The sequence below is a fragment of the Lucilia sericata genome, unplaced genomic scaffold (genome assembly GCF_015586225.1).
Source record: "Lucilia sericata isolate MDLA Ls3-8-SP2 unplaced genomic scaffold, ASM1558622v1 Contig001253F_arrow, whole genome shotgun sequence".
In the NCBI taxonomy this organism is placed as follows: Eukaryota; Metazoa; Arthropoda; class Insecta; order Diptera; family Calliphoridae; genus Lucilia; species Lucilia sericata.
This window is the reverse complement of record NW_023995207.1, coordinates 48429-75785: the sequence shown is the minus strand read 5'-3', so window position 1 is coordinate 75785 and position 27357 is coordinate 48429. Positions and strand designations below refer to the sequence as shown.

Sequence of the window (27357 nt, the reverse complement as noted above, 5' to 3'; positions counted from 1 at the left end):
AGAGATTTTATAGAATCAGGTAAGATTGTAGTTTACTTAGATGATATAATCATCGCCACTGAAACTTTGGAGGAACATGTAGGATTATTGTCGGACGTGTTAGGTGCTTTAAGTGAAGTAGGTTTGAGACTTAATATGAATAAGTGTAAATTCGCATATCGGGAAATAGATTATTTAGGTTATCGTGTGAACGAGATGGGCATTAGGCCTAATGAGGATCACATCAAGTCCATAAAAGAGTATCCTATGCCTACTGACTGTGAAGGGGTAGAGCGTTGTTTAGGACTGTTTTCCTATTTCCGAAGATTTGTACAGGACTTTTCGAGAATAGCAAGGCCTTTGAATATGTTGAAGAAAAATGGAAATTTTAACTGGACTGACGAATGTAGAGACGCTTTCTTGACTCTGAAGGATCGATTGACGAATGCTCCTGTGCTGGCAGTATATGATCAGCAACGTGAAACAGAATTACACACAGATGCTAGTACTAAGGGCTATGGTTCTGTGCTCCTACAGAAACTAGGAGATGGTAAATTTCACCCTATAGCTTACTACTCTAAGTGCACATCTCCGGCAGAATCTAGGTACCATAGTTTTGAATTAGAAACCATGGCCATAATATATGCGTTAAGAAGGTTCCGTATATACTTAGAAGGAATCCCTTTCACCATTGTGACCGACTGTAACTCCCTTGCACTAACATTGAGTAAGAAATTAATAAACCCTAGAATCGCCAGATGGGCTTTAGAATTGGAAAATTATAATTATAGCATTAGGCATAGAAGAGGAGAATTGATGACTCACGTCGATGCACTCAGCCGCGAACCAGTTATCGGGGTTATCGATGAGAATGAAGTCGACGTAAATATTCAGATTACGCAATCTAGGGATCCGAAGATACAGGACATTAAGATAGCACTTGAGCATGGTGAAAAAGAGGGGTTTTTGTTGGACAATAGTTTAGTGTTTAGAATAGGTAATCAGGGACAAAGACAATTATACGTGCCGGAGGAATTAGAAGAAAACATAATGAGGTTAGTACATGAGAAGTATAGTCATGTTGGTATTGGGAAATGTATGGACAGGATAAGCAAATATTATTGGTTCCCTAATATGAAGGACAAATTAAATAAATTCATAAGAAATTGCCTTAAATGTATTTACTATTCGGGCCCACATAAAAAAAATGAACGAAACCTATACAACATCGAGAAGAAGGCTATCCCTTTCGACACCTTGCATATCGACCATTTTGGTCCTTTACCAGCAATTAGATCCAAGCGTAGACACATACTAGCAGTAGTAGATGCATTTACAAAATTTACTAGGCTTTACGCTGTAAACTCGCCAGGGACAAAGGAAGCATGTTGTGCCTTACGAAAGTATTTTAGGGACTATAGTCGACCTAGGCGAATCATTAGTGACCGCGGTACGTGTTTTACTTCCGATGAATTCAATAGATTTGTAACCGAAAGAAATATTATTCATGTGAAAACTTCAGTAGCTTCCCCACAGTCGAACGGCCAAGTAGAAAGGATAAATAGAGATTTGAGGGCTATGCTATCGAAACTATCTGAGCCAACGGAACATTGTGATTGGACAGATAAACTGTCGCAAGTGGAGTTTGCCATCAACAATTCGCTGCACAGTGCTACGAAACAATCGCCGGCTATCTTACTATTTGGAGTAGAACAACGAGGAGAGATAGTAGACGAACTGACAGAATACTTACAGGACAGATACGAGGATAGTAATAGGGATCTAAAGGTAATGAGGGAGGATGCATCAGAAAACATAAAAAAGTCTCAGGAGAATAACTTAAAGTATTTCCATGTTCATCACAAACCGCCAAAATCGTTCAAACCTGGAGATTTAGTTGTTTTAAAGAATGTTAATACAACCCCAGGAGTCAATAAGAAATTAATACCGAAGTACCGCGGCCCATACATCGTTCAGAAGCAATTAGGAAATGATCGTTACGAAATATCTGATGTAGAAAATTGCCAGGTGACACAATTACCCTATAAAGGTGTAGTAGATTCGACTCGATTGAAAAAATGGTTGGAAGTAAAGGACTCGGTAAAAAACAAATTATCTGAAACTGAAGGCAACACGAGTGAATACGAAGACTATGAGTTTCTAGAAGATGAATTTTTACAAGACTTAACGCAATCGAGGTCGATTGCCTAGTCAGGTTGGCCGAGATTGTAATGATCTGTAATATGGCAACTCTACAAAAGATTGTAGTAATGTGTTATGTGGCAACTCTAAAAACTCATTAAGCCTTTGTCAGATGGAATGCAACCTGGCCTTTTTTGCATTTCCGTTTTAAGAATTATTATTGTAAGCCATTCTAATCAGAAAGGAACATAAATAAAAAACAAATAAGCATCCTTTACAACAGAAAAGTTTCTATTTCTATAGAAAAATTTCAATGTTGACAAATTTTCTATAGAATAATTTCAATATTGATAAATTTTTTATAGAATAACTTCAATATTTTTAATTTTTCTATAGAAAATATTCAATATTGATAAATTTTTTTAGACAAATTTCAATTTCTATAGAAAAATTTCGATATTGACAAACTTTCTATAGAAATATTTCAATATTGATATATTTTTTATATAAAAATTTCAATATTGACAAATTTTCTATAGAAAATTTTCTTTTTTTTTTTATTAACTTTTCTAATGAAAAATTTCAATATTGTTAAATTTTCTATTAAAAAATTTCAATATTCACACTTTTTCTATAGAAAAATTTCTATAATGTTAAATTTTCTACAGAAAAATTTCAATATTGAAGATTTTCTATAGAAAAATTTCAATACTGATAGAATTTTCTACAGAAAAATGTCAATATTGTCAACTTTTCTATAGAAGATTTTCAATATTAAAAATTTTTCCATAGAAAAACGTCAATATTGATAAATTTTCTATAGAAAAATTCCAACAGTGACAAATGTTCTTCAGAAACTTTTCAACATTAACACCTTTTCTATAAAAAATTTCAATATTAATAAATTTTCTATAGAAAAATTTTAATATTGATAAATTTTTAATATGTATTGCCAAATTTTCTATAGAAAAATTTTCCATAGAAAAATTTCAAAATTGTCGAATTTTTTATAGAAAATTTTCAGTATTAACAAATTTTCTATAGAAAAATTTCGATATTGACAAATTTTCTATAGAAAAATTTCGATATTGACAAATTTTCTATAGAAAAATTTCGATATTGACAAATTTTCTATAGAAAAATTTCGATATTGACAAATTTTCTATAGAAAAATTTCGATATTGACAAATATTCTATAGAAAAATTTCGATATTGACAAATATTCTATAGAAAAATTTCGATATTGTTAAATTTTCTATAGAAAAATTTCGATATTGTTAAATTTTCTATAGAAAACTTTCAGTGTTGACAAATTTTCTATGGAAAAATTTTAATATTGTTAATTTTTTTATAAAAAATTTCAATATTGATAAATTTTTCATAGAAAAATTTCAATGTTGGCAAATTTTCTATAGAAAAAATTCAATATTGGCAAATTTAAATTTCTATAGAAAAATTTCAATATTGACAAAACGCCTTTTCCATAAAAAATTTAAATATTGATAAATTTTCTATAGAACAACATCAATATTGTTAACTTTTCTATAGAAAAATTTCAATATTGTTAAATTTTCTATTAAAAAATTTCAATATTGACAAATTTTCTTTAGAAAAATTTCAAAATTGTCAAATTTTCTATAGAAAACTTTCAATGTTGACAAATTTTCTATGGAAAAATCTTAATATTGTTAAATTTTTTATAGAAAATATTCAATATTGATAAATTTTTCATATAAAAATTTCAATATTGGCAAATTTTCTATAGAACAACATCAATATTGTTAACTTTTCCATAGAAAAATTTCAACATTGTTAACTTTTCAATAGAAAAATTTCAATATTGTTAAATTTTCTATTTAAAAATTTCAATATTAACAACTATTCTATAGAAAAATTTCAATATTAACACCTTTTCTATAGGAAAATTTCAATACTGACAAATTTTCTATACAAAATTTTCAATATTAACAACTTTTTCTATAGAAAACTTTTAATATTGTTAAATTTTCTACTGAAAAATTTTAATTTCTATAGAAAAATTTCAATATTGATATATTTTCTATAGAAAAAATTCAATATTTTTAAAATTTCTATAGAAAAATTTCAATATTGATAATTTTTCTATAAAAAATTTTTAATGACAAATTTTCTATTAAGACTTTTCAATATTAAAACATATTCCATAGAAAAATTTCGATATTGGAAAATTTTCTATAGAAAAAATTCAATATCGTTAAATTTTCTACAGAAAAATTTCAATTTCTTTAAAAAAAATGTCAATATTGAAAAATTTTCTATTTCGCAAAAAGTCAGATTTTTGATAATGCTAGACAAAATCAGATTTGCAATGGAAAAATTTGTTGCACTAAACTTACCAGAAAAACTCTATTAAACCAATAGACAAAAATAACAACTTTTAAACATATGGTCAAAATGTTTGTTTTATTATTTTTTGTATGGGGGGAAAAAAGAAACTGATGGTCTTAATATAATATACAAAACGTTATGGAGGCGAATATTTATAGTATAAAATAAAATTGGAATCAAGACTAACAACTAAAGAAAAGTTGAGAAAAACCCAAAAATGTTTCTTTCAGTAAATGGAAGAAGTATGTCAAAACGGTTAAATAATGATTATAATATAAAGTACATTAAACAAATGCAAAAATGTTTGTAAAAAAAAAAGTAAAAACTTCATTTCTTCTTCTCATTCATATATTCAACGTACATTGGCGACCACACACACACACTGACTTAAAATTTAACTGGCTGTCATACGAGCCAACTCTTCGCGCAATTCTTGGGCATCGATGGGACCCTTAGCGGCCACCGTTGTATTAGTTGCATTCGAAGTCGGCCGATTACAGGTTTTCTTATGCATAAACCAGTGTAAACGTTGGCACTCACGATCGCAATATTGCACTGCTTTACATTTGGAACATTTCTTGTCGGGTTTTTCATTGCCACAGGAACTGCAATAGGAAAGTTCATCGACAAAGGCGCGCTGACCATTGATGGCCGAACGTAGAATGCTCAATGCGGAGGGAGCATCTTTGGCGGCCAGCTGAGTCACTACCTGACGGAATATGGTGCACTCTCTGAAGGGGAATTCACGTACACAATCGCGTATTGTGAATTCCACATAATCCAATTGACCCAGTTTGTTTTCTTTTAAAACACGTTTGATAAACATCTCAACGAAATCATGTTTGTTGGGTTCTTCGGCATTTGTGGCAGGTTTCTCTTTACGCTGGGCCTTGCACTGCTCCTCACAACGCATCAACTCCGATATGATCCAGCGTAGGTAATGATATTTGAAAGCCATTAATTCATTGACATCACTGGACTTTTTCATTTCCTTTTCACACATCAACTCCAAGGCCTTACGTAAACCGGGCAGATGTTTAAGCAGTCCGAGGTTTTGCAAGTTTAGAACTATACGTACGGGATGCAAATTTGTTTCTACCACAAACTTATGGAAGGCATTTAATAATGCTGCCGGAATATGCGGTTCTTTTTGCAGACCTTGGGGTTGTGTATAATACTCAAGTTGTGATGTGGACACATAATTGTTTATGGTTTCCACGCAGGCATGATTACCCACAAATGCCGCCATTTGTGAAGCAGTACGATTGACACTGTTCAAGGTATTGGGGTTGATGCCAGCATCCAAAAGCATAGTGCAGATTTCCGTATTGCCAGATAAGGCTGCAAAGTGTAAAGGTGTATAGTTGGCGCCATGTTGACTGAAATCTACAGAGGCTCCCTGGAAAGCAAATAAATATTGTAGGTTTTATTTACATCTGTGAGCACGTGGCCATGTTTTTAACATTAAATTGTTTACTTTCAATAAAGCTAAACAATATACGTTTTTTCCTTTTATTCTATTAACTCACCATATCCAATAAAATTTGTACCGCCTCCTTGTTGCCCTTGCAACAGGCATGTTGCAGTGGTGTCATACCATTTTCGTCTACGAAATTCACACCTCCTTTGACTTGTGCAATCAGCTGCTTGAAACCATCCTTGTCATTGGCCGCAAGTTTATCAAATATCTGCTTATTTATATCATCTAATTGTGATTTATTTTCTTCGGCCATATTTATTTGTTACAATTTGTTTATATTCTTTATACTATTTATTTATTTTCTGGCAAAATTCTCACAAAAAAAAATCGCCTATGAAAAAGAGAACTTCCTCAAGTATGTGTCCAGAGACCTGCGATGACAAAAATTAACAGCAGCGGCGGCTGACTTTGAAATTATCGGCGGCTGTTTATAATCGACTGTAAGCCGGCTGCCAAAGTTTTCAGCTTTGTTTTAAAAATTTTTCAATGTAATTGATTTCTTTTGTGGAAATAATTCGTTATCCCGAAAACTGTTAGAGAAATTGTTAAAATATTTCACATGATTCGAGGTGAGATATTTCCGAGTTGATTAATGAGTTGTAGTTGTTAATTGTTGGAGGAATGGAGTGTGTAGGCCTTCGAAGTTGTCCACCTTGGGTATCACATTTTTTGATTTAAAAAAGATATTGCGATATTTATTGAAAACGCTATACAACGGGTCAAGAAATCATCACATCACCTCTATAGCCCCGCAAATATTTTCAACTATTATAGTTGTCTGTTTTATCAGTTTTGTTTTAATTAATATTCTCCTCGAATATATTCATGACGATCGTATAATGAAAATTTTGAAGCCGATAAATTTTCGCCGCCGGCTTCAAGGTAAATCGACGCAGTTCTCTATTTTATCTACAAATATTATTTTTTTGCGATGCATAATGTAGTTGGCAACGCGTTTAGTATTGATGGAGAGCTACCAGATGGTTGGAGGAAACGAAAGTAACAGATAACAGTCTTTTATGGTTAAACGTTGATATTGAAATGTTTTATTAAAATTTTCACATTCAATGGCCCGTTATCTTAACCTCCGGTTATCGTTTAACCGGAAAACTGTCAATCTACCGTTTCGATAAAATATAACCAGACATTGAGAAAATGGGGCTAAATCTTTTAAAGCAATTTAAATTTTTTTCTTAATTTCTATTACAGCCATGTTTTATTATGTTTCCAAACTATTTATTAAATAAAATGAAATTGTTTTTAAAAAAATTCTATGGTCATTTGGAAAAATTTTAATTTCCTTATTTTATTTCGTTATTAAGACTCATTAATGAAAAATTTGCGTTTTAAGTTTTGTTTATATTTTTTTTTTGTATAGAAAATTTATTTTAGGAAAAATTTTCATATTAAATTTTTTTATAAAAAAAAATTCTTATTGAATATTTTACATATAGAAATATTTTATTAAACATTTTTTGTATTGAAAATTTTTAACAGAAAAATGATTTTATTGATATGATTTTTATATAAGAATTAATAGGGAAAAAATTATTTTTTATAGAATTTTTGAATTTATATGGAAAATTTTGGTATTGATAAAATTTTTAATGATTTATCACAATAAAACTCAATTTTACTAAAAAAAAGTTCACTTAAAGCTATATATTTTTTTTTAATTTTTCTTAAAATTCTAATTTTACCAAAATTATGATTTTTACTAAAATTCTGATTTGTCACATAGAATCGTATTTTTCATAAAAAACACAATATTTTCATATAAAATTACAATTATTACTTAAATCATGTTGTTTTTTAAAAAAATATTTTTTATAAAAAAATTAAATTTTTCATAAAATACCCGATTTTTACTAAAATCCTAGGTTTTCATAATAAAATTTATTTTTCACTTAAAAATCTAAAGTTTATTTTCCAGAAAAATTCATAAAAATCACGTTGTTTTCTAAAATAATAATTTCTGCTATTTTTCTTAAAGTCCTGATTTATGACTAAATTTTAATATTTTAAAAAGAAATAAATTTTTACTAAAAAAAATATTTTTTATAAAAAATACAATTTTTCATAAAATACCCGATTTTTACTAAAATCCTGAGTTTTCATAATAAAACGTATTTTTCACTAAAAAAAATCTAAAGTTTATTTTCCACAAAAATTCATAAAAACTTTTTATTAAAAGCGTAATTTTTCCTAAAAGTATATTTTCCACAAACGTTTTATGTAAAAATATGATTTTTCACAAACAAAAAATCGAATTTTGCATAAAAAATAAGACTTTTACTAAAATCCCGAGTTCTTAAAACAAAATAAAAAAATATATTAAAAAGTAATAGTTTTTTTACAACCTTCTTTGATAAATATGTTAATTTCTTGCTATAGCTCAGATATTTTTATAAAATCCTAATATTTAACTAAAATTTAAATCATTTTATTACAATTAAAAATTTTCACTAAAAAACAATTCTTACTAATAAAATGATTTTTCGCAAAAAAAAAAAAAAAAAAAATAATAATTTTTATATATTTACACTTTTTCTAAAAAATGCGTTATTTGAGTAGTTAGTTTGAAAGGAGGCCGCTATCGGGCCTGTTGTGCGCTCCTTAACCAGTGCCTCAGATGGGAATCGAATCCATCACCTCAGGTCTACCAGACTAGAACACTAACTATTAACCTACCGAAGGCCACGTTATTTTATAATTCTTAATTTCCATTAAAATTTAGATTTTTTTAAATGAAATACTGATTTCTTATTGAAATTCCTTTTTTTAAATTTTGATTGTTTAATTATAATATGTGGTTTAAAATTCATATTCAGAAACATATTCTTACTTAAAATATGTATGATATATATTTAAACAAAAATTACAATAATTTTGTAAAACCATTTTTCTAAAAATCAAAAAAGATATCCTTTCACTAATATATAATTAACCCGCTTTTCACAAAAAAAAAATAAAATTACCTTTGAAACGTTTCATCTGGCAGCCTACTTTACACATAGTTGCATAATTTTAGTACTTTGTTTTAACATTTTCTATTTTCCTTTATTCCCTCATTTTCTTAGTTCGATTTTAGCAGCCGTCTTAAGAGACTTGCGCCGATTCGGCTTAAGCCGACTAAGCCTAGCCGCCGAACAAAATGTCAAAGCCGCCGCCGCCGAAAATTTTTCAGCTTAATACGGCTTGAAAATTTCGCCATATTTTGTACAATTTACAGAATACTTTCGCTAAATTTGTGGAATTTTACAATATAAAATTAATTTGTTTTCATTTAAGCAAGTTTTCTTTTATCTAATAATAAGCCGCTCATTGAAATTTGGCCGGTGTAGAACTTTGCTCAACGTTCGATGTATATGCTTCGCCTCAGATATTTTCGTGTTTTCGCGCCTAATTCGAGTCGCTGCTTTGACTTCAAACCAGCTTCGTTGACGTCAACGGAGCTACACCTTTTTACATTGCTGGTATGTCATACCGTAAGGGCTAGGGTATCGAACATGTGTATTTCAAATGGGAAGTGCAGTTGATGTCAATTCTGCCGACTGCGAAAAGAAATTCTGCTAGAATTTTTCGCGCCAAACCGTTTTCTGCATTTTTTATTTGCCAAAAAAAAAAAAAATCTGTTGTTGTGTCTGTGCGAAAATCTAAAATGACAGAAATGATATTCTTTAAATAAAAAATTAATTTTTTACTAAAAATTAAAATTAGTAAGATTGTATGCTATACTACTATACCGAGGGTCATTGTACAAAGAAACAGCAAGTGTTGGGTTGAATTTAGTTAAATTGTTAATAATTATATGGGTTTGTTTTCGTTTAATACCCAAAAGTGTTTATCGAAATCTATATTTGGCATATTTGTGAGATCTAGAAGATTAAAAAACGTAGGTAATGGTGTTAATTAATTATTTATTTGTCTATAAAGAACGTCTTTCTTTTCAAGAAAGAGGAGGCATCATAATGGTCTCCTGGAAGAATGCCCACAAGAGAGGGGCAATTGTATACCTCCCTAGTAGCCTAGGCAGGTGGTGGTCGGTCGGCTAGTGGTGACATGGTATATTATCACATAGAGGCAATGGAAGGAAGCTGATTGCCGTATTCAGGGGGTATCCTTGAGATACATACTTATTATTATACCATTGATCTTAGCAGAATCAATACCATACACCCATAATAGAGCGCGATGTCTGTCAGGTGTGCCTTTCAGTGAAGCTCTTGTTGTCTCCAAACACTATGGTTTTATACAAATTTATAGCTTTGTAGAGAATGTCTTCAAGGACCTAGAGGATAGAACCTGGCTAGGTATGTAGATGTTGTTTGGGCAAAATATTGGTACTAACCATTGTGGGCTTTAGACTTATAGTTGTCACACTATACCCAATAAGCATTCTTGCTGGAATTAAAGTTTAAAACAAGTTTAATTCCAGTCAAACATTCCAATTTCAAGTGTTGAAATACACTTTCATTACACTTTAATTCAATAGCATTCTCCAGTGAAAACGAAACTTGAATTCAAGTCGAACATTACAATGTTTTTACAGTATAATTCAATGCACGAAATCTATATACATACATACGTATATAAAATTCTATCGTTACTGACTGACTGACTGACTGATTCATCATCGTAGAGCCTAAACGGTTGAAGCTAAATAGCTTAAATTTTGGCAGGAGGTTGGTTTCCCACCAAATGTATAATAAGACGGGATTTTTGGAAATTTAAATTTTTTATGGGTTAATAAAGGGTAAAAACGTAAATTAGTTAGCCTCAAATTTCCTAAACTATAAAAGATACAAAAACAGTTTAAAGCATATCGTTATTCATTTAAAAAATAAGCGGACAGGTGTCTGGTACTTTTTTCAAATTCGACCCCTTTGGGGAATAAACGGGTAGAAACTGTAATTTGGTACTTCTTTTGCACCCCATGTATCTTTTAAACCAGAGAACATTCAAAAAATATTTTTGAATCCTTCATAACTTGACGAACAAATAAAAATATGAATTTAGTACTTTTTGGATATTCGGACGTTTAAGGGATGAAAACTGTACCTATTTTTGGTACTTTTTTATAAAACATTGTTTTTGGTTTATTAACTTATACATATGAATACAAAATAACGAGCTCCCAATACGATGTTGCAACTGGTACTTTTTTGACTTAGAACTTAGAAACATGTAATTAAGCACTTGAGAATCTATAAAAGTGGACTTTTTGGTACTTTTTCATTCTTCAAAAGGTACTTTTTGAGTTTTCTATTAAATTGAACATAGAAACATGAAATTATGCACGTAGAGCCTGGAGTAAATGAGAATCTATAAAATGGCACTTTTTGGTACTTTTTCGTTCTTTGACTGGTACTTTTTGAGCTTGCTACAAAATTTGAACCTCGAAACATGAAATTAAGCACTTAGAGCCTGGAGTAAATGAGAATCTATAAAATGGGAACTTTATCGTACTTCGACTGGTACTTTTTGAGTTTTCCATAAAATTAAACCTAGAAACATGAAAATAAATATGTAGAGCCCGGAGTAAATTATAATCTATAAATTTTTTTTTTAATTTTTTATAATATTGAACCTAGAAAAATGAAATTAAGAATGTACAGCCCGGATTAAGTGATAACATTTAAAAGGGGACTTTTTGGTACTTTTTCGTTCTTCGACTGGTACTTTTTGAATTTTTTATAATATTGAACGTAGAAACATGAAATTAGGAATGTACAGCCCGGATTAAGTGATAACATATAAAAGGGGACTTTTTGGAACTTTTTCGTTCTTCAACTGGTTCTATTTGAATTTTCTATTATAATGAACCTAGAAACATAAAACTAAGCAATTAGGGACTTGAGTGAATGAAAATTTAAACTGGAGTATTTCTGGTAATTTTTCGTTCTTTAACTGGTACTTTTTGAATTTTCTAAAATATTGAATATATAAACATGAAATTAAACACGCAGTATCCTTATTGAACGAAAATTTATCTCGCTTACGTCCATTTTGCATAAAGGGCTCGATATCAATCGAAATCTCTATAGGCCATAATAGTCCGCCAATATAACCCTCTTACAGAAAATCAGTTTATAGCTAATACATCATTCCAAAAGTTATCATTATGATAGAATTATAGTAGAATTAAAAAAAATACTTTAAATTATATATATTATTGATCCAAATCCACATTTAAGTCCCTAATCCGAAAAACACGGTGACGTTCTTATTAATCTAATGATCGGACCACTTCCGAAATTTGCTTTTTTACGACATATGATTTGCCGAATATAACTCTTACTTCTTACTTATTTTAATCATAAATTACCGCTAAAATAGGATTAGTCTGCCTTTAGAGTTGCGAGTTTTCATACATTCTAATAATGTTTTCAAAGTGAAACTTTTGGAATATTTTTCAATCTCTTTGTGATCCCTTTAAATGATGTTGTTCTGGAAGAACTTTAACATCCATGTAAACATTTTGGGTAATAAATTGGGGGACTACCAATGAGGGGAGCGGAACCTCCCATATGAATTAAATACAAAAATTCGTTTATCTGGGAAACTAATATAACTAAATTCTTCAAATTTTGCACGAACAACTTTAATATTTATCTGAACATTTTGGAGAAAAAAGGGCGGACTTTCATCTGGGGCTCCCATATGAATTAAATAGACAAATTCGTATATCTGAGAAACTATTAGAGCTAGAATCTTCAAATTTTACTGAAGAACATTTAGAGAATAACGGGCGGTCTTTCAATGGGGGGCTTGGCACTTCCCATATGAATTAAATACAAAATTTTGTATATCTGGAAACTATTAGATTATTCAAATTTTTCATAGATTAAATTAAACGTGGAATCTCCCATATGTAACAAATTGTATATCTGGAAAACCATTGTAGTTAGAATCATCAAAATTGTTAAGTAGGTTTCTTATTTATATTGCTTTTAGGGTAGCACAGCACACTGGGTATAGCTAGTAAATAAACAAATAAAATATCTTTGTTTTTACATTATTGATCATTTTCTTAACGCAAAATTTTTTAGAAACTGATTTTCTGCAAGATGTTTTATATGGAGAACTTGGAGAAAGGATTTGTTTTTAATTTTTAAGAATTTTTTATTCATCCCTGCATAATTTCTCATACAACTTTTGAGTTTGCTCTGTTTTGTTGTTATAAACAATATATTTGCTTCCAAAATCCTACTTTCTGATCTCTCGGATTCCGTTTTTATTTAAAATCGTTGAAAAATGAAAAACTAAACGTAGTTGAAAACTTTGCCGGCTTACAGTCGATTTTAAGCCGCCGCCGACATATTTAGTGTCAGTCGCCGCCGCCGTTAATATTTGTCGGCGCAGTCCTCATTTTCTTAGTTCGATTTTAGCAGCCGTCTTAAGAGAACGTACGTCGTGTGTTTTTGCGGTATTTTTTTTATATACGGTGTTTTTTAACAAATCTTTTCATTAAAACTTATAAAAAAGTAATAAATTTTTTACAAATCTTATATAGAAACAAAAAAAAAAATAATTAAATAGAAAAAAGGAAGCAAGAATTAAACAAAATAATAAAAGAAACCAGTGAAATTACTAAAAAAAGGTGATAAGAAATTACAAAATAAAATAAAAAAGCAGCAAATGTATTAATAAAACAAAGTGATAAAACTTGAAAAAGTTGTTTACACTTTTTCCATACAAAGGGCAATCATTGCAAAATTCCAATATTTTGATAAAAAATAAGAATAAATAATTAAAATAAAGAAATGTTTTTAAGTTTGTAAATGAAAAGGCAAAAACAAATTATACCGAAATATTTTTGTAAGGAAAAGTGTTGTTGTTGTTGTTGTTGTTGCAAACAACCCCTCTGCAGAGGAAAAAGAAATGTTGCTTGTTGTTTTGTGTTTTGAATAGATAGAATTGAAATTGGTAAAAATAGGAAAAACAACTCCTCCCCTGCTTAGAGTTCTTATGATTTTGTAATTTTACCTTCTTTTATTGTATTTTTATTTCAACGTTATGGAGACACAGGAAAACGTGCCTAGAATTAATGCTGTAGAAGCTAACAGCAGTCAGGCGGCCAGGCAGGCAGGGAACCAAAACAAATATGGAAAAAACATATTCCCGTATTTGTAAAAAAAAAACTGAAATAAAAGCTTAAGCTTGTTATTATACCCTACAGCTTTATAGTGTTGCATGTATTAGATGTTTGGTGGAAACGTTTAACTATGGACTCAGGGCAATTTTATGCCAGTCTAATCCTTGTGTTTAAAGTACAGCCTACAGTTTTTAATACAAGGCAATAAGATTTGAGGAAAATGGAACATTTTTAGGAAAAAACGAAATGAACGTATTTGAAATTGGTCTATAGTTCCTCTGATTCCCCATACAAATATTCTACCAGAATATCATTTCCTAGTTCAGGTATCAGTTGAATTTGCTTTATGGACCACTCTTTTGATTAGTCTATGGACTTATCTATTGATTAGTCTTTGCACTAACCTATTGCCTAGTCGGGAGACTAGTCTATAGAGAAGTATATTCATTAGTCTGTAGAGTAGTTTATTGATTAGTCTGTAGTCTAGACTACGGACTAGTATATTAAATAGACTTATGACTAGTCTATAATCTTTCGACTAACCAATTGACTATTCTATGGACTTAGCTATTGATTAGTCTTTAAAGTAGTCTATTGATTAGTTATAATCTTTCGACTAACCAATTGACTATTCTATGGACTTAGCTATTGATTAGTCTTTAAAGTAGTCTATTGATTAGTTCATTGACTCTGTCTGTGGACTGATCTATTGACATAGCTATGACTAGCTTTTTGGCTAGACTATTCTATAGACTAGACTATGGACTTGACTACTGATTAGTCTGTGTACTAGTCTATTGATTAGTCTTTAAACTAGTCTATGGACAAGTCTATTAAATAGTCTATCGATTATTTAGTGTACTGGTCTATTGACTGGTATATGACTACTCTACAGACTAAGGTATAGACCAATGTATAGAATAGTCTATAGAGTGGTTTATTGATTAGTCTATTGACTAGACTATGGATTAGACTATAGAGTCTATATAGACTAGACTATGGACTTGACTACTGATTAGTCTGTGTACTAGTCTATTGATTAGTCTTTAAACTAGTCTATGGACAAGTCTATTAAATAGTCTATCGATTATTTAGTGTACTGGTCTATTGACTGGTATATGACTACTCTACAGACTAAGGTATGGACCAATCTATAGAATAGTCTATAGAGTGGTTTATTGATTAGTCTATTGACTAGACTATGGATTAGATTATAGAGTCTATATAGACTAGACTATGGACTTGACTACTGATTAGTCTGTGGACTAGTCTATTGATTAGTCTTTAAACTAGTCTATGGACAAGTCTATTGAATAGTCGATCGATTATTTAGTATACTAGTCTATTGACTGGTCTATGACTACTCTACAGACTATAGTATGGACCAATCTATAGAATAGTCTATTGGTTTATTGATTAGTCTATAGACTAGACTATGGATTAGACTACAGAGTCTATATAGACTAGACTTTGGACTTGACTACTGACTAGTCTGTGGACTTGACTACTGATTAGTCTGTTGACTAGTCTATTGATTAGTCTTTAAACTAGTCTATGGACAAGTCTATTAGAGTGGTTTATTGATTAGTCTATTGACTAGACTATGGATCTATTCACTATTCCAAATTTTCCATGCCTGGTGTAGTTTATCACATATTCGGCCATAGCCGACTAATCTCTCTTACTTGCTAATCTTGTTGTTAGTGTATTTTTCATGGCGGATACCCGATAACAGAATTTTGCAATGAACACACAAACAAAAATAACAAAAGATAAGAAAATGATTAAATTTCATGATAAAACGCTGCTAAAAGTTTTTATTTCTTTTACGATATTTTTTTATTCTACTCCTCTCCTCTAACAAGTAATTTACAACACATGTTGTTGTATGGAAATAAATAAAAAAAACCCCAAATAAATTATACAAAACTACGCAAAAATTAAAAACCATAAACTTGAAATTTTTAGAAAAAATTTTCTTTTTTATTATAGTTTTCAAAAATTTCTTTCGAATCCACTTAATGTTTATAAATTGTTCATACAATATACACTTATTATATGATTTTTACTTTTTTTGCTTTGTTATTCATCTTCCAAAAATTACACAAACACCCCCCACTAAGTAGTTTGTAGAATGCCTCTAATCGTGTATCAATCAGCGGCAGTACATGAATTTAGAAAAAATCTGTACCATTTAACCAACAATACTTGCAATAAATATGTAATAGTATGAGGAGCGTTTGTCTGCATTGCTGGGGGGAATAATGTTTGTAAACATTGCATTTTGTTTTTTTTTTTTTTGGAAAATCTGGTTATTGTACCAAAAACTTTTTATATATGTGTTTTTTGAATTTTCTTTTTTCCATCCTTTGTCCTTCAATAACCAGCCTGTTTTGTTTATTCCTGTTTATTTTCATATTTTCAAGTATTTTCCGTATTTTCCTACTTGTTTTCTTTTATTTTTTGTTGCTATTTAAACAACACCCATTTGTGTTGTGTTGCTTTGTTTTCATTTGAAAAACGTGTTTTTATTGTAGCAATTGCAATAGATTTTAATACCCTACACTACTGAAGTGAAAATCATAAGTAACGTTCATAAGTAAAAGACCCATAAAGATCGTTCGTCTAAGAACCAGCTTCAAAGTAAATATCTTGTAAAGTTATTTGGCCATGGAATAATAAATATTCTAGAATTAAGGACATTTAGTATTTTATGGTTATTATTTAGGTAATTCAAGTTAATCAGAACATAATACCTTTTGGGTACTTTATAAAACGACTTATAGAACTAGAACTGAACTAAAACTGAACTAAAACTGAACTAGAACTGGACTAGAACTGAACTAGAACTGAACTAGAACTGAACTAGAACTGAACTAGAACTGAACTAGAACTGAACTAGAACTGAAACTGAACTAGAACTGAACTAGAACTGAACTAGAACTAGAACTGAACTAGAACTGAACTAGAACTGAACTAGAACTGAACTAGAACTGAACTAGAACTGAACTAGAACTGAACTAGAACTGAACTAGAACTGAACTAGAACTGAACTAGAACTGAACTAGAACTGAACTAGAACTGAACTAGAACTGAACTAGAACTGAACTAGAACTGAACTAGAACTGAACTAGAACTGAACTAGAACTGAACTAGAACTGAACTAGAACTGAACTAGAACTGAACTAGAACTGAACTAGAACTGAACTAGAACTGAACTAGAACTGAACTAGAACTGAACTAGAACTGAACTAGAACTGAACTAGAACTGAACTAGAACTGAACTAGAACTGAACTAGAACTGAACTAGAACTGAACTAGAACTGAACTAGAACTGAACTAGAACTGAACTAGAACTGAACTAGAACTGAACTAGAACTAACTAGAACTGAACTAGAACTGAACTAGAACTGAACTAGAACTGAACTAGAACTGAACTAGAACTGAACTAGAACTGAACTAGAACAGAACTAGAACTGAACTCGAACTGAACTAGAACTGAACTAGAACTGAACTAGAACTGAACTAGAACTGAACTAGAACTGAACTAGAACTGAACTAGAACTGAACTAGAACTGAACTAGAACTGAACTAGAACTGAACTAGAACTGAACTAGAACTGAACTAGAACTGAACTAGAACTGAACTAGAACTGAACTGAACTGAACTGAACTAGAACTGAACTAGAACTGAACTGGAACTGAACTAGAACTGAACTAGAACTGAACTAGAACTGAACTAGAACTGAACTAGAATTGAACTAGAACTAGAACTGAACTAGTTAAAATCTGGGTTAAAATCTTTAAAAAAAATCTCTTAAAATCGTAAACATCATTGTAGCAAGTGTAGGCTATCATTTTATCGCTTTCACCCATCCTTACTTTAATGTTAATTTTCTGTTTCTATTGTGCTACTGCACTTCAAATGTGTTAAATTTTTATCACAATTATACAATATTTTCGTTACTCTTGTTCCTTACTTTTGAAATCTCTTTTATTTCAGCTCTTTCGTTGTTTATAAAATCTCATATATACAAGAGCAATATTCATACATTTATTTTTACTTCTGTGTGTATTTCGAATATGTTGTAGTTTGACTGTAAAATGTATCGAAACGTGTATGTTATTGGCAATTATCGATTATTGACTTATGGGTTTTTCCTTATATAAACATATAACCAACATATGTGTGCATTTGTTTCAAGATTTCCTTTTTCTCTCGTTTCTGTTATCATAATTGGTTTAATAGAGCATCGATGTCGGTTCGTTGATTTTGTGATAAACAATAATTTTGTACAAGATTTTTAAGTCCTTGTTATTTGTATATTATTTCTAAAGGGAACTAAATTTGTGTCAATTTGGTTTGAAGTTACTTTAAAAATTTCTTTTGTTTGGTGTTGTTTTTTAGCTTGACAAATTCTGCTACTTAATCAGACACTACTGTTCACAAACTATAAATTTAAACTCTGGCTCGTTTTATTACATATTATTATTATTTTTTTTTTTTTTGTTTAAATGGTCCATAAATGATGTGTGTCACCTTTCTACTTGACCCATAAGTAGATGCGTTACACATATTGAGAATGAAAGAAAGAAAGTCTATTCATACATTATCAGATGTATGAGAAATATAGTTATTGTTGTATATATTTTTAAAATTTTCAATAGAGTTGCTTATTTACATAAATATTTATTTATAAAAATAGATTATTTTTTCGCTAGCAAAATTTTTACACAAAAATTTCGAACAAAGAAAATTAAAGCATGTAAATTAAACTATTGTTTCTTAACTTGTTCTATAGAATTTTAAAATATAATTTAAACTTAAGGTTAATTTACTATTTGCATTTGTTTTTTTTAAGGAGAACAAAGGAAGTTAGTTTTGTCTATAGAATTTTTGTAAAATTATGTAAAAAATCCATAAGAATTTGCGTCATTTTAGAAGATTTTCTAAAATGATCTATAGTCTAGTCTATAGTCTAGTCTAGAGTCTAGTCTATAGTCTAGTCTATAGTCTAGTCTATAGTCTAGTCTATAGTCTAGTCTATAGTCTAGTCTATAGTCTAGTCTAGTCTAGTCTATAGTCTAGTCTATAGTCTAGTCTATAGTCTAGTCTATAGTCTAGTCTATAGTCTAGTCTATAGTCTAGTCTATAGTCTAGTCTATAGTCTAGTCTATAGTCTAGTCTATAGTCTAGTCTATAGTCTAGTCTATAGTCTAGTCTATAGTCTAGTCTATAGTCTAGTCTATAGTCTAGTCTATAGTCTAGTCTATAGTCTAGTCTATAGTCTAGTCTATAGTCTAGTCTATAGTCTAGTCTATAGTCTAGTCTATAGTCTAGTCTATAGTCTAGTCTATAGTCTAGTCTATAGTCTAGTCTATAGTCTAGTCTATAGTCTAGTCTACTATAGTCTAGTCTATAGTCTAGTCTATAGTCTAGTCTATAGTCTAGTCTATAGTCTAGTCTATAGTCTAGTCTATAGTCTAGTCTATAGACTAGTCTATAGTCTAGTCTATAGACTAGTCTATAGTCTAGTCTATAGTCTAGTCTATAGTCTAGTCTATAGTCTAGTCTATAGTCTAGACTATAGACTAGTCTATAGTCTAGTCTATAGTCTAGTCTATAGTCTAGTCTATAGTCTAGTCTATAGTCTAGTCTATAGTCTAGTCTATAGTCTAGTCTATAGTCTAGTCTATAGTCTAGTCTATAGTCTAGTCTATAGTCTAGTCTATAGTCTAGTCTATAGTCTAGTCTATAGTCTAGTCTATTGTCTAGTCTATAGTCTAGTCTATAGTCTAGTCTATAGTCTAGTCTATAGTCTAGTCTATAGTCTAGTCTATAGTCTAGTCTATAGTCTAGTCTATAGTCTAGTCTATAGTCTAGTCTATAGTCTAGTCTATAGTCTAGTCTATAGTCTAGTCTATAGTCTAGTCTATAGTCTAGTCTATAGTCTAGTCTATAGTCTAGTCTATAGTCTAGTCTATAGTCTAGTCCTATAGTCTAGTCTATAGTCTAGTCTATAGTCTAGTCTATAGTCTAGTCTATAGTCTAGTCTATAGTCTAGTCTATAGTCTAGTCTATAGTCTAGTCTATAGTCTAGTCTATAGTCTAGTCTATAGTCTAGTCTATAGTCTAGTCTATAGTCTAGTCTATAGTCTAGTCTATAGTCTAGTCTATAGTCTAGTCTATAGTCTAGTCTATAGTCTAGTCTATAGTCTAGTCTTGTCTAGTCCTAGTATAGTCTAGTCGCTATAGTCTAGTCTATAGTCTAGTCTATAGTCTAGTCTATAGTCTAGTCTATAGTCTAGTCTATAGTCTAGTCTATAGTCTAGTCTATAGTCTAGTCTATAGTCTAGTCTATAGTCCTAGTCTATAGTCTAGTCTATAGTCTAGTCTTATAGTCTAGTCTATAGTCTAGTCTATAGTCTAGTCTATAGTCTAGTCTTTAGTCTAGTCTTTAGTCTAGTCTATAGTCTAGTCTTTAGTCTAGTCTTTAGTCTAGTCTTTAGTCTAGTCTTTAGTCTAGCTATAGTCTAGTCTATAGTCTAGTCTATAGTCTAGTCTATAGTCTAGTCAATAGTCTAGTCAATAGTCTAGTCTATAGTCTAGTCTATAGTCTAGACTATAGACTAGTCTATAGTCTAGTCTATAGTCTAGTCTATAGTCTAGTCTATAGTCTAGTCTATAGTCTAGTCTATAGTCTAGTCTATAGTCTAGTCTATAGTCTAGTCTATAGTCTAGTCTATAGTCTAGTCTATAGTCTAGTCTATAGTCTAGTCTATATTCTAGTCTATAGTCTGGTCTATAGTCTAGTATATAGTCTAGTCTATATTCTGGTCTATAGTCTTGTATATAGTCTAGTTTTTGTTTTCATATTATTACTCCTTCATTTCTTTAAAAACTATTTATTAATTAATTAAATTTCCCTTCTTTTTTTAGAAATCAATTATAAATTTGCTGTTTAAAATCCACAAAAAAATTAACTAAATATTTACTCATTGATTAAGGAAATAAAGCAAAAAATAATTAACAAATCAAAAAAGTGTTTAAAGTACAAAAAAATCACAGTGAATTGATACAAAAAAACAACAACAACATACAATCAGCTACATACACTCTTCATACTTAAAAATAAATTAATAATAAATAAAAGAAAAACAGACAAAAAATAAAGAAATGGGCAAATTACTGAGTTTATTGGCACGTGATGACTCAAACTGTTGCACAGCCAAGTCCTACGATGTCTTTTTGGATTTTGAAAATGCAGCACCCACGGAAACAGAACGTGAAATATATGAAGAGGTAGAGCGAGTACTCAAAGAATCAGAAGCTGTATTAGAAGAGATACAAGTATATAAGGTAAGTCATTCATTTTAAATATAAAAATGTTTTTATAAAAATGTTGTTAATTAATGACCAACTTATGAATGAATTAATTTTGTTTTAAATTTAATTTTTATATATTTTTTTCTTAAAATATATGTTTTATTTTTAATTGTTTCTGTCTTGCGTTCCACCTTGTTTCTAGTTAATTTATTTTTAACAAATTTATCTCTTATAATTATTCATATGTGAATATTTTAATAAAACATTTCTTGTTTTTTTTTTTTAAATTTATACGTTTTTATGATTATTTTTTTCGTGTTTTTTTTTTGCGAGTATTTATGGTGACGTTATTTCTTCATTTTCATAGTGTGACTCACGTGCTTTACAGCTTACTAGTTTGGTTTTGTGACACCCTATAGACTGTTATAGTAGACTTTAATAAGACAATTTCAACCATACCCACATTTAAAAAAGGAAGCCAAATTGCAGCCTATATAGCAATCATACCTCTCCAACAAAGTAAGATCCTTAACGAACTTGAAATGTCTATAGATGAGCTCTCAAGTTAACAAAATAATGCTTTAACAGTAATTTATCGTTTCCACGATAATTAGATCTCTGCTCTTGAACGATGTGATTCCCAATCGTTTAATGGCTGTCAACCCAGTAACCACTGTATCAACCAGAAGTTTTTCTCACCAGGAACGAGTTTCCAACTGTTATAATAACAATTTTATTTGATCTTTACAATGTCCTTTACTTTGCTCAACAATTTGGAAAGTGAAAATTTTTCACAGTATCGATGGGCAGATCTTTTGAATGGACAGGTCAATAGTGGTCATTCTATATTGAATCTTAGTTAACAATCACACTCGAAAAACTGTTTCCAGAATTCGAAACATGCGATAACCCGTTGACCTAACATCTACAGTTGCTTCCCTAGAAGATAATTTTTTGGAGATAAGATTAAGAAGTTTAATCTAAAATAGGCGTAGTGTTTTGAATTCGGAACAAATTAGACTTGAGAATCTTTCTGCATTCTAGGCATGTATCTATCTTTTGATCAATGAAATTTTTCATTATTTACGAGCTAACGTTACCCTTCATTATATAAATGAAGAAAGTTTCATTAATTTTATTTTTTGGACTCCACTCTGAAACTATTTCATTGATGGAAAAGATTTTGTATAGATTCTTCTATAATTCAATATAGTATAACTAGAGAAGAGAAAAATTACATTCCAGGCATGAATTTGAACTTTTCATCAATGAATTTTTTTCGTTCTTTAAGAACTAATGTTAGTCTTCATTGTATTAATGAAAAATGTTTCATTAGTTTTATGAATTTATTTCATAGATTAAATGAAACTGATTATTGATTCAATGAAAATATTTCATAAATGCCATGAAGCAATTACATTGAAAAACAATTTAATTTCCTTAAATTGAAATCAACAAATCTTTCGATTCAGTACTTACATGGATTGCACGATTAACCCCGATTTCTAAGAGTTTTGATATGATGTATGGTTTCATTGTTTACGAACTAATGTAACCCTTCATTGTATAAATGAAGAAAGTTTAATTAATTTTATTATATGACTCCATTGTGAAACTATTTCATAGATGGAAAATATTCTGTATAGACTCTTTTCTATTACGTCATTGCATATCATTGCAATAAGAGCAGAAGCTGCATTCCAGGCATGAATTTTATCATTTGATCAATGAAATTTTTTCATTGTGTACGAGCTAACGTAACCTTTCATTGTATAAATGAAGAATGTTTCATTAGTTTAATGAATTTGTTTTTAGACGCCATTGTGACTGTATTTCATAGATTAAATGAAACTGGTTATTGATTCAATGAAAATTTTTCATAAATTTAAAAAAATATGAAATTTTTATTTTTGATCGTGTCCTAGAAATAGGCTTATGATCAGTTTTAAGTATGTTCATACTTTTTTTTAATAAATTGTTCTTATTAATCCATTTTTTCAGAAATAATTTACTTTTTAAGCCTATCTGAAGTCGGTAGTTGAGTTCTTAGTACGACATTGTTAATGTCGATCAGCGATCTATGCTCTAATGGATCGTACATATAAACATGACTCAGAAGTGAAACGAAACATCTTTTGAATTCCCACAAGGGATTTTTAACGATCTAGGGGGTCTAATAAATCAATGTTTTAGTAAATCTTTTACTTTTGATTCTAGATCTATTGTTTTTTTACTATAGGCAGTGTGGTAATGTAATGGATTGTAATTCGATCTATATAAAGTTTGTATGAGTCATCCTTATAGAGATTACCATTGCAATCTAAGGGATTCTATAAATTTCATTATTTAATAAGATCTTTAATCTGCCTGATCTTCTCATAGAGTTCTCTTTTTCAATACAGTCCCCTCATAGTCGTTCAAAACTATTCAAAACTTCTTGTCAATACTAATTGACAATTAAAAATTCTCTATAGTTGTTGCCACCGCTATCATACGTCATTATATCAATTTCATTAAAAAAAAACAAAAACATTAGTTTTTATATACACAATTACAACTACAAACGCATAAATTTATCTCTTTTAAACTTTAACTCTCTCTCACTCGCGCATTTGTCACACATTCATTGACATTTGAGGTTAAATTCGTAGTATTTGGTTTAATATTTATTAATTTTAACACTAGTATTTGATAATAATGATGAGTTAATGGCATTTTTTTAATGTTTTGCTGTTGTTATTTTATATTAATTTAATCTTCGTCATCATCATTATTATTATTGTCAGCACTCTAAATGGGTGAATCCCTCTTAGGAATGAAAATCAAATGTTTAACATTTATTATTTGATGTTTTTTTCTATACAGAAAAAAGTTGTAGTTGGTGGTTTTAAACATAAATATTTGTCTATAATTGTTTGGGTTTAATAATAATTTGAATATTTTATTCTTTTTGAATTGTTAATATTGTTAATTCAGTTGTTTTAATACCATTTTTGATTTGATTTTTTTCTTTTGTAATATAATAAGCTTTTTATAAACATTTTTTGGCAAGCTTTTTAAGGAATGAATAACAATAATATTTATAGGAATTTTTATTAGAAATCATAATAAAAAGTGTATTGACTTTTGTTTTTTTTTATATAATTTTCTATAGATTTTTAAGAAATATTCTTTATCAGGCGATAATTTAATTTACACCATTTCTAGTAGTAGTTTAGAATTTTCTAAAATGTTAGAACCAGTCATACATTCTTATGTCAACAGGGATTACTTTAACTAACTCTGAAGCCCAATAAATTAATATTTATTGAATCGAATTCGGCTTATCATCGGCTCTTAGTTTCAGACTTGAGAACCCTTTTTATTAACATGTCAGTTATTGTTGCCTTCCTTCTCTACGGTTTCTTTTATTATTTTTACACTAAATTGTCTAGATAGTGAGACTTTTATGGCTGCGACAGGATGTTTTCTTTCTTTTCGAACACGACCCACAATATATTTGCACTAAGAGGAATATCTGCATTCCAGGCATGTATTTTATCATTCGATCAATGACATTTTTCATTGTTTACGAGCTAACTTTGCCTTTCATTGTATTAATGAAGAATGTTTCATTAATTTTATGACTTTATTTGTAAACTTCAGATGAGATTAATTAAACTAACTCTGAGGTTCAATGGATTAAACTTTTTTTCTAAACTCCGACCTTGACAGCCCCATTGTGAAATATCCGGCAACCCCTAGAGACTTATTCAGTAGAACGTAGTACGATCTTTATAAATAAACCAAAACTTAAGTCCTTATACAGCGGGGACACAAGTAGTATATATAATTAGTCCTTTAATTCCCAGTGGAACATAGGGCCGCAACAAATGTTTTCCAGTTCGTTTTATCACAACACATCATCTTCATTTCGCTCCATGAAACTCCAAACTCCTGCAACTCGTTTTATATCTGTCGTCTCCAAGTATTTGTAGATCTGCCAGGCCTTCTACTTAGAGTCTTGGGAGATGAATTCGGCGGCTTGTTGGGAGAGATCAGTACTTGGATTTCTCATAGTGTGACCTATCCAAACAAATTACTAGATCGTATGTACATATGAATCGGAGCTTGATCAGTGCGTTTCCAAAGATCTAGATTTGAGACAGAGACTGGCCAGACAATTCTGGGAATACATCTGAGGTACCGGTTGACAAAAGTTTGTAAACTGCTCATCTCTCGATGGGATATGGTTCATGTTTCGCAACCATATAGAAATACAGCCTTTACATTAGAGTTAAAAACTTTAAGTTTGATCTTCATTGGATGTTCTGTGATCTCCCAGAATTTATTATTTACCAAACTTTGTTTGGCTCAATCTATTCTGTATGTTCTCCTTGATGCTCTTGATATTTAACTCCCCAGGTAGCACAAGTTATCAATCTCGACGATAGTCTGTCTCGCGAGCTGGAATTCTGCGTTGTTCGTGGAATTTCTTAGCATTGACTTGGCCTTCTTGATGTTAATTTGTAAGTCAGCTTTAGCTGCACGGGAGGAGAAGGCTTGAATTTTGGAGTGCATGCTTGAGAAACGGTGTGATAGAAGACATATGTCGTCAGCATAATCGATGTCATCCAGTCTATCATGGAGACCCCATGAAATACCATGTTACCCAGACATAGAGTTGCTCAGTACAACATCCAGAATAATATTGAATAAAAGAGGACACAGCCTTGACGGACCCCTACGTTAATATTTAAGGGTCTGCTCTGTGAGCCTTTGTGAAGAATGCGACAAAATGAGTTTTTGTACCTTTATATATTAGGGCCTCTCATATAGAATTGTGAAACAGTGTATCAAAAGCACGTTTTAAATCTATGAACACTAGGCAAATGGGTGAATGTCATTCCACCGACTGTTCTACAATAACCCTTAAGCTGTAGATGTGATCAATACATGACCTGTTCGGTGTAAAACCTCTTGCTCACGTCTTAGCTGGGGTTCAATAATGATCGCGATGCGCTTATGCAGTATATGAGCAATTATCTTGTTCACCATGTTCAGGATTGCTCCCCTCCAGTCTGAGCAATCCTGCAAGTTCCGCCATTTCGGAAGTTTTATAATTAGGCCTTTTCTGAGCTCATCGGGCAATTTTTCGTTCATCAAAAAGTTCAGAATTAGCGGTTTTTAGTAATCTCGTTGTTAGAGTTACACCCGTTTTCAGAATTTCGGGTGGAATTCCATCAATTATCTCCTCAGATGTCGGTATTGATGTGTTTATATCCTGATTAACGTTGTCCATATGATGCATTGGATCACAATCACATACTTTGGCATTTGCCGTTGGACTTACAGACAACATTTTCATCTAATAGTCCTCCCCAAAACTTCGTTTGTTGATCTTTGGCAGATATCAACTCGGCCTGCTCGTTCCTCAGCGGTTTTATGTTATGGTAGTTACGGCCGGCTATCGGAGATGTCTTTGGATCGACCTGTTTCACTGGCTTCTTTGGCGAAATTGTTAGCCCACATCCTCCTGTCCACCCTTGCACTTTTCTTAATCTCTCGATTTATCGTCTGATATTCATGCTGCGTTTAGACCGTCTAGTGTCAGCACCTTGCATTGCCTTCTGGATTCTATCATGTGCCATGTTTTGGCGGATATCCAGGGTTTATGAGTTTTTCTAGCATATCCTGTTTCGTCTTCGGCCGTTCCGATAAATGCGGTTTTTACAACATCGCAGTAAATCTCAAAGTTCTGATTGGCAGAAATGTCCCGATGTTCTGTTCAATTCCTAAGTGCATCCGAAAACTGAACGCTGACCTCTCGTGTGTGCAATTCCTGCAGATAGTTCATATAAGTGTACACAAATAGTACACTAGTATAAACTACGATACACAGGATTTGTTTCCATCAAACTCGGCCCAGCGACAGTTGTATCAACAATACAGAATCCGAAACTATGACCTGCGGGCCAATGAATCT

General features: G+C 30.8%; 2 protein-coding genes across 2 annotated transcripts in view; one reads left to right on the top strand and one right to left on the bottom strand.

Annotated features, from left to right (window-relative positions):
- Nucleotides 1–4544: 4544 nt before the first annotated feature.
- LOC119610626 (ankyrin repeat and MYND domain-containing protein 2) lies at nucleotides 4545–6370 on the bottom strand. The gene is made up of 2 exons (XM_037965921.1): nucleotides 6018–6370; nucleotides 4545–5887 (listed from the first exon to the last, which is right to left on the bottom strand). The coding sequence occupies exons 1-2, from the start codon at nucleotides 6219–6221 to the stop codon at nucleotides 4883–4885; spliced, it is 1209 nt and encodes a 402-aa protein (XP_037821849.1). The 5' UTR covers nucleotides 6222–6370; the 3' UTR covers nucleotides 4545–4882.
- A 6976-nt stretch (nucleotides 6371–13346) lies between these two features.
- The window catches only part of LOC119610627 (CYFIP-related Rac1 interactor B-like), a 54399-nt gene continuing 40388 nt past the window's right edge, over nucleotides 13347–27357 (top strand). Inside the window, exons 1-2 of the mRNA XM_037965923.1 lie at nucleotides 13347–13571; nucleotides 21006–21425. Coding sequence (XP_037821851.1) covers nucleotides 21243–21425 — 183 coding nt within the window. The 5' untranslated portion in view covers nucleotides 13347–13571; nucleotides 21006–21242. The remainder of the gene's footprint in view (nucleotides 13572–21005; nucleotides 21426–27357) is intronic.

Bases quoted from the DNA above. Each gene is read 5' to 3' on its own strand.
- LOC119610626 (XM_037965921.1), bottom strand. From the start codon at position 6,221: ATGGCCGAAGAAAATAAATCACAATTAGATGATATAAATAAGCAGATA. The intron at 5,888-6,017 runs GTGAGTTAATAG...TTTGCTTTCCAG, and splicing joins TACAAATTTTATTGGATATG to GGAGCCTCTGTAGATTTCAG.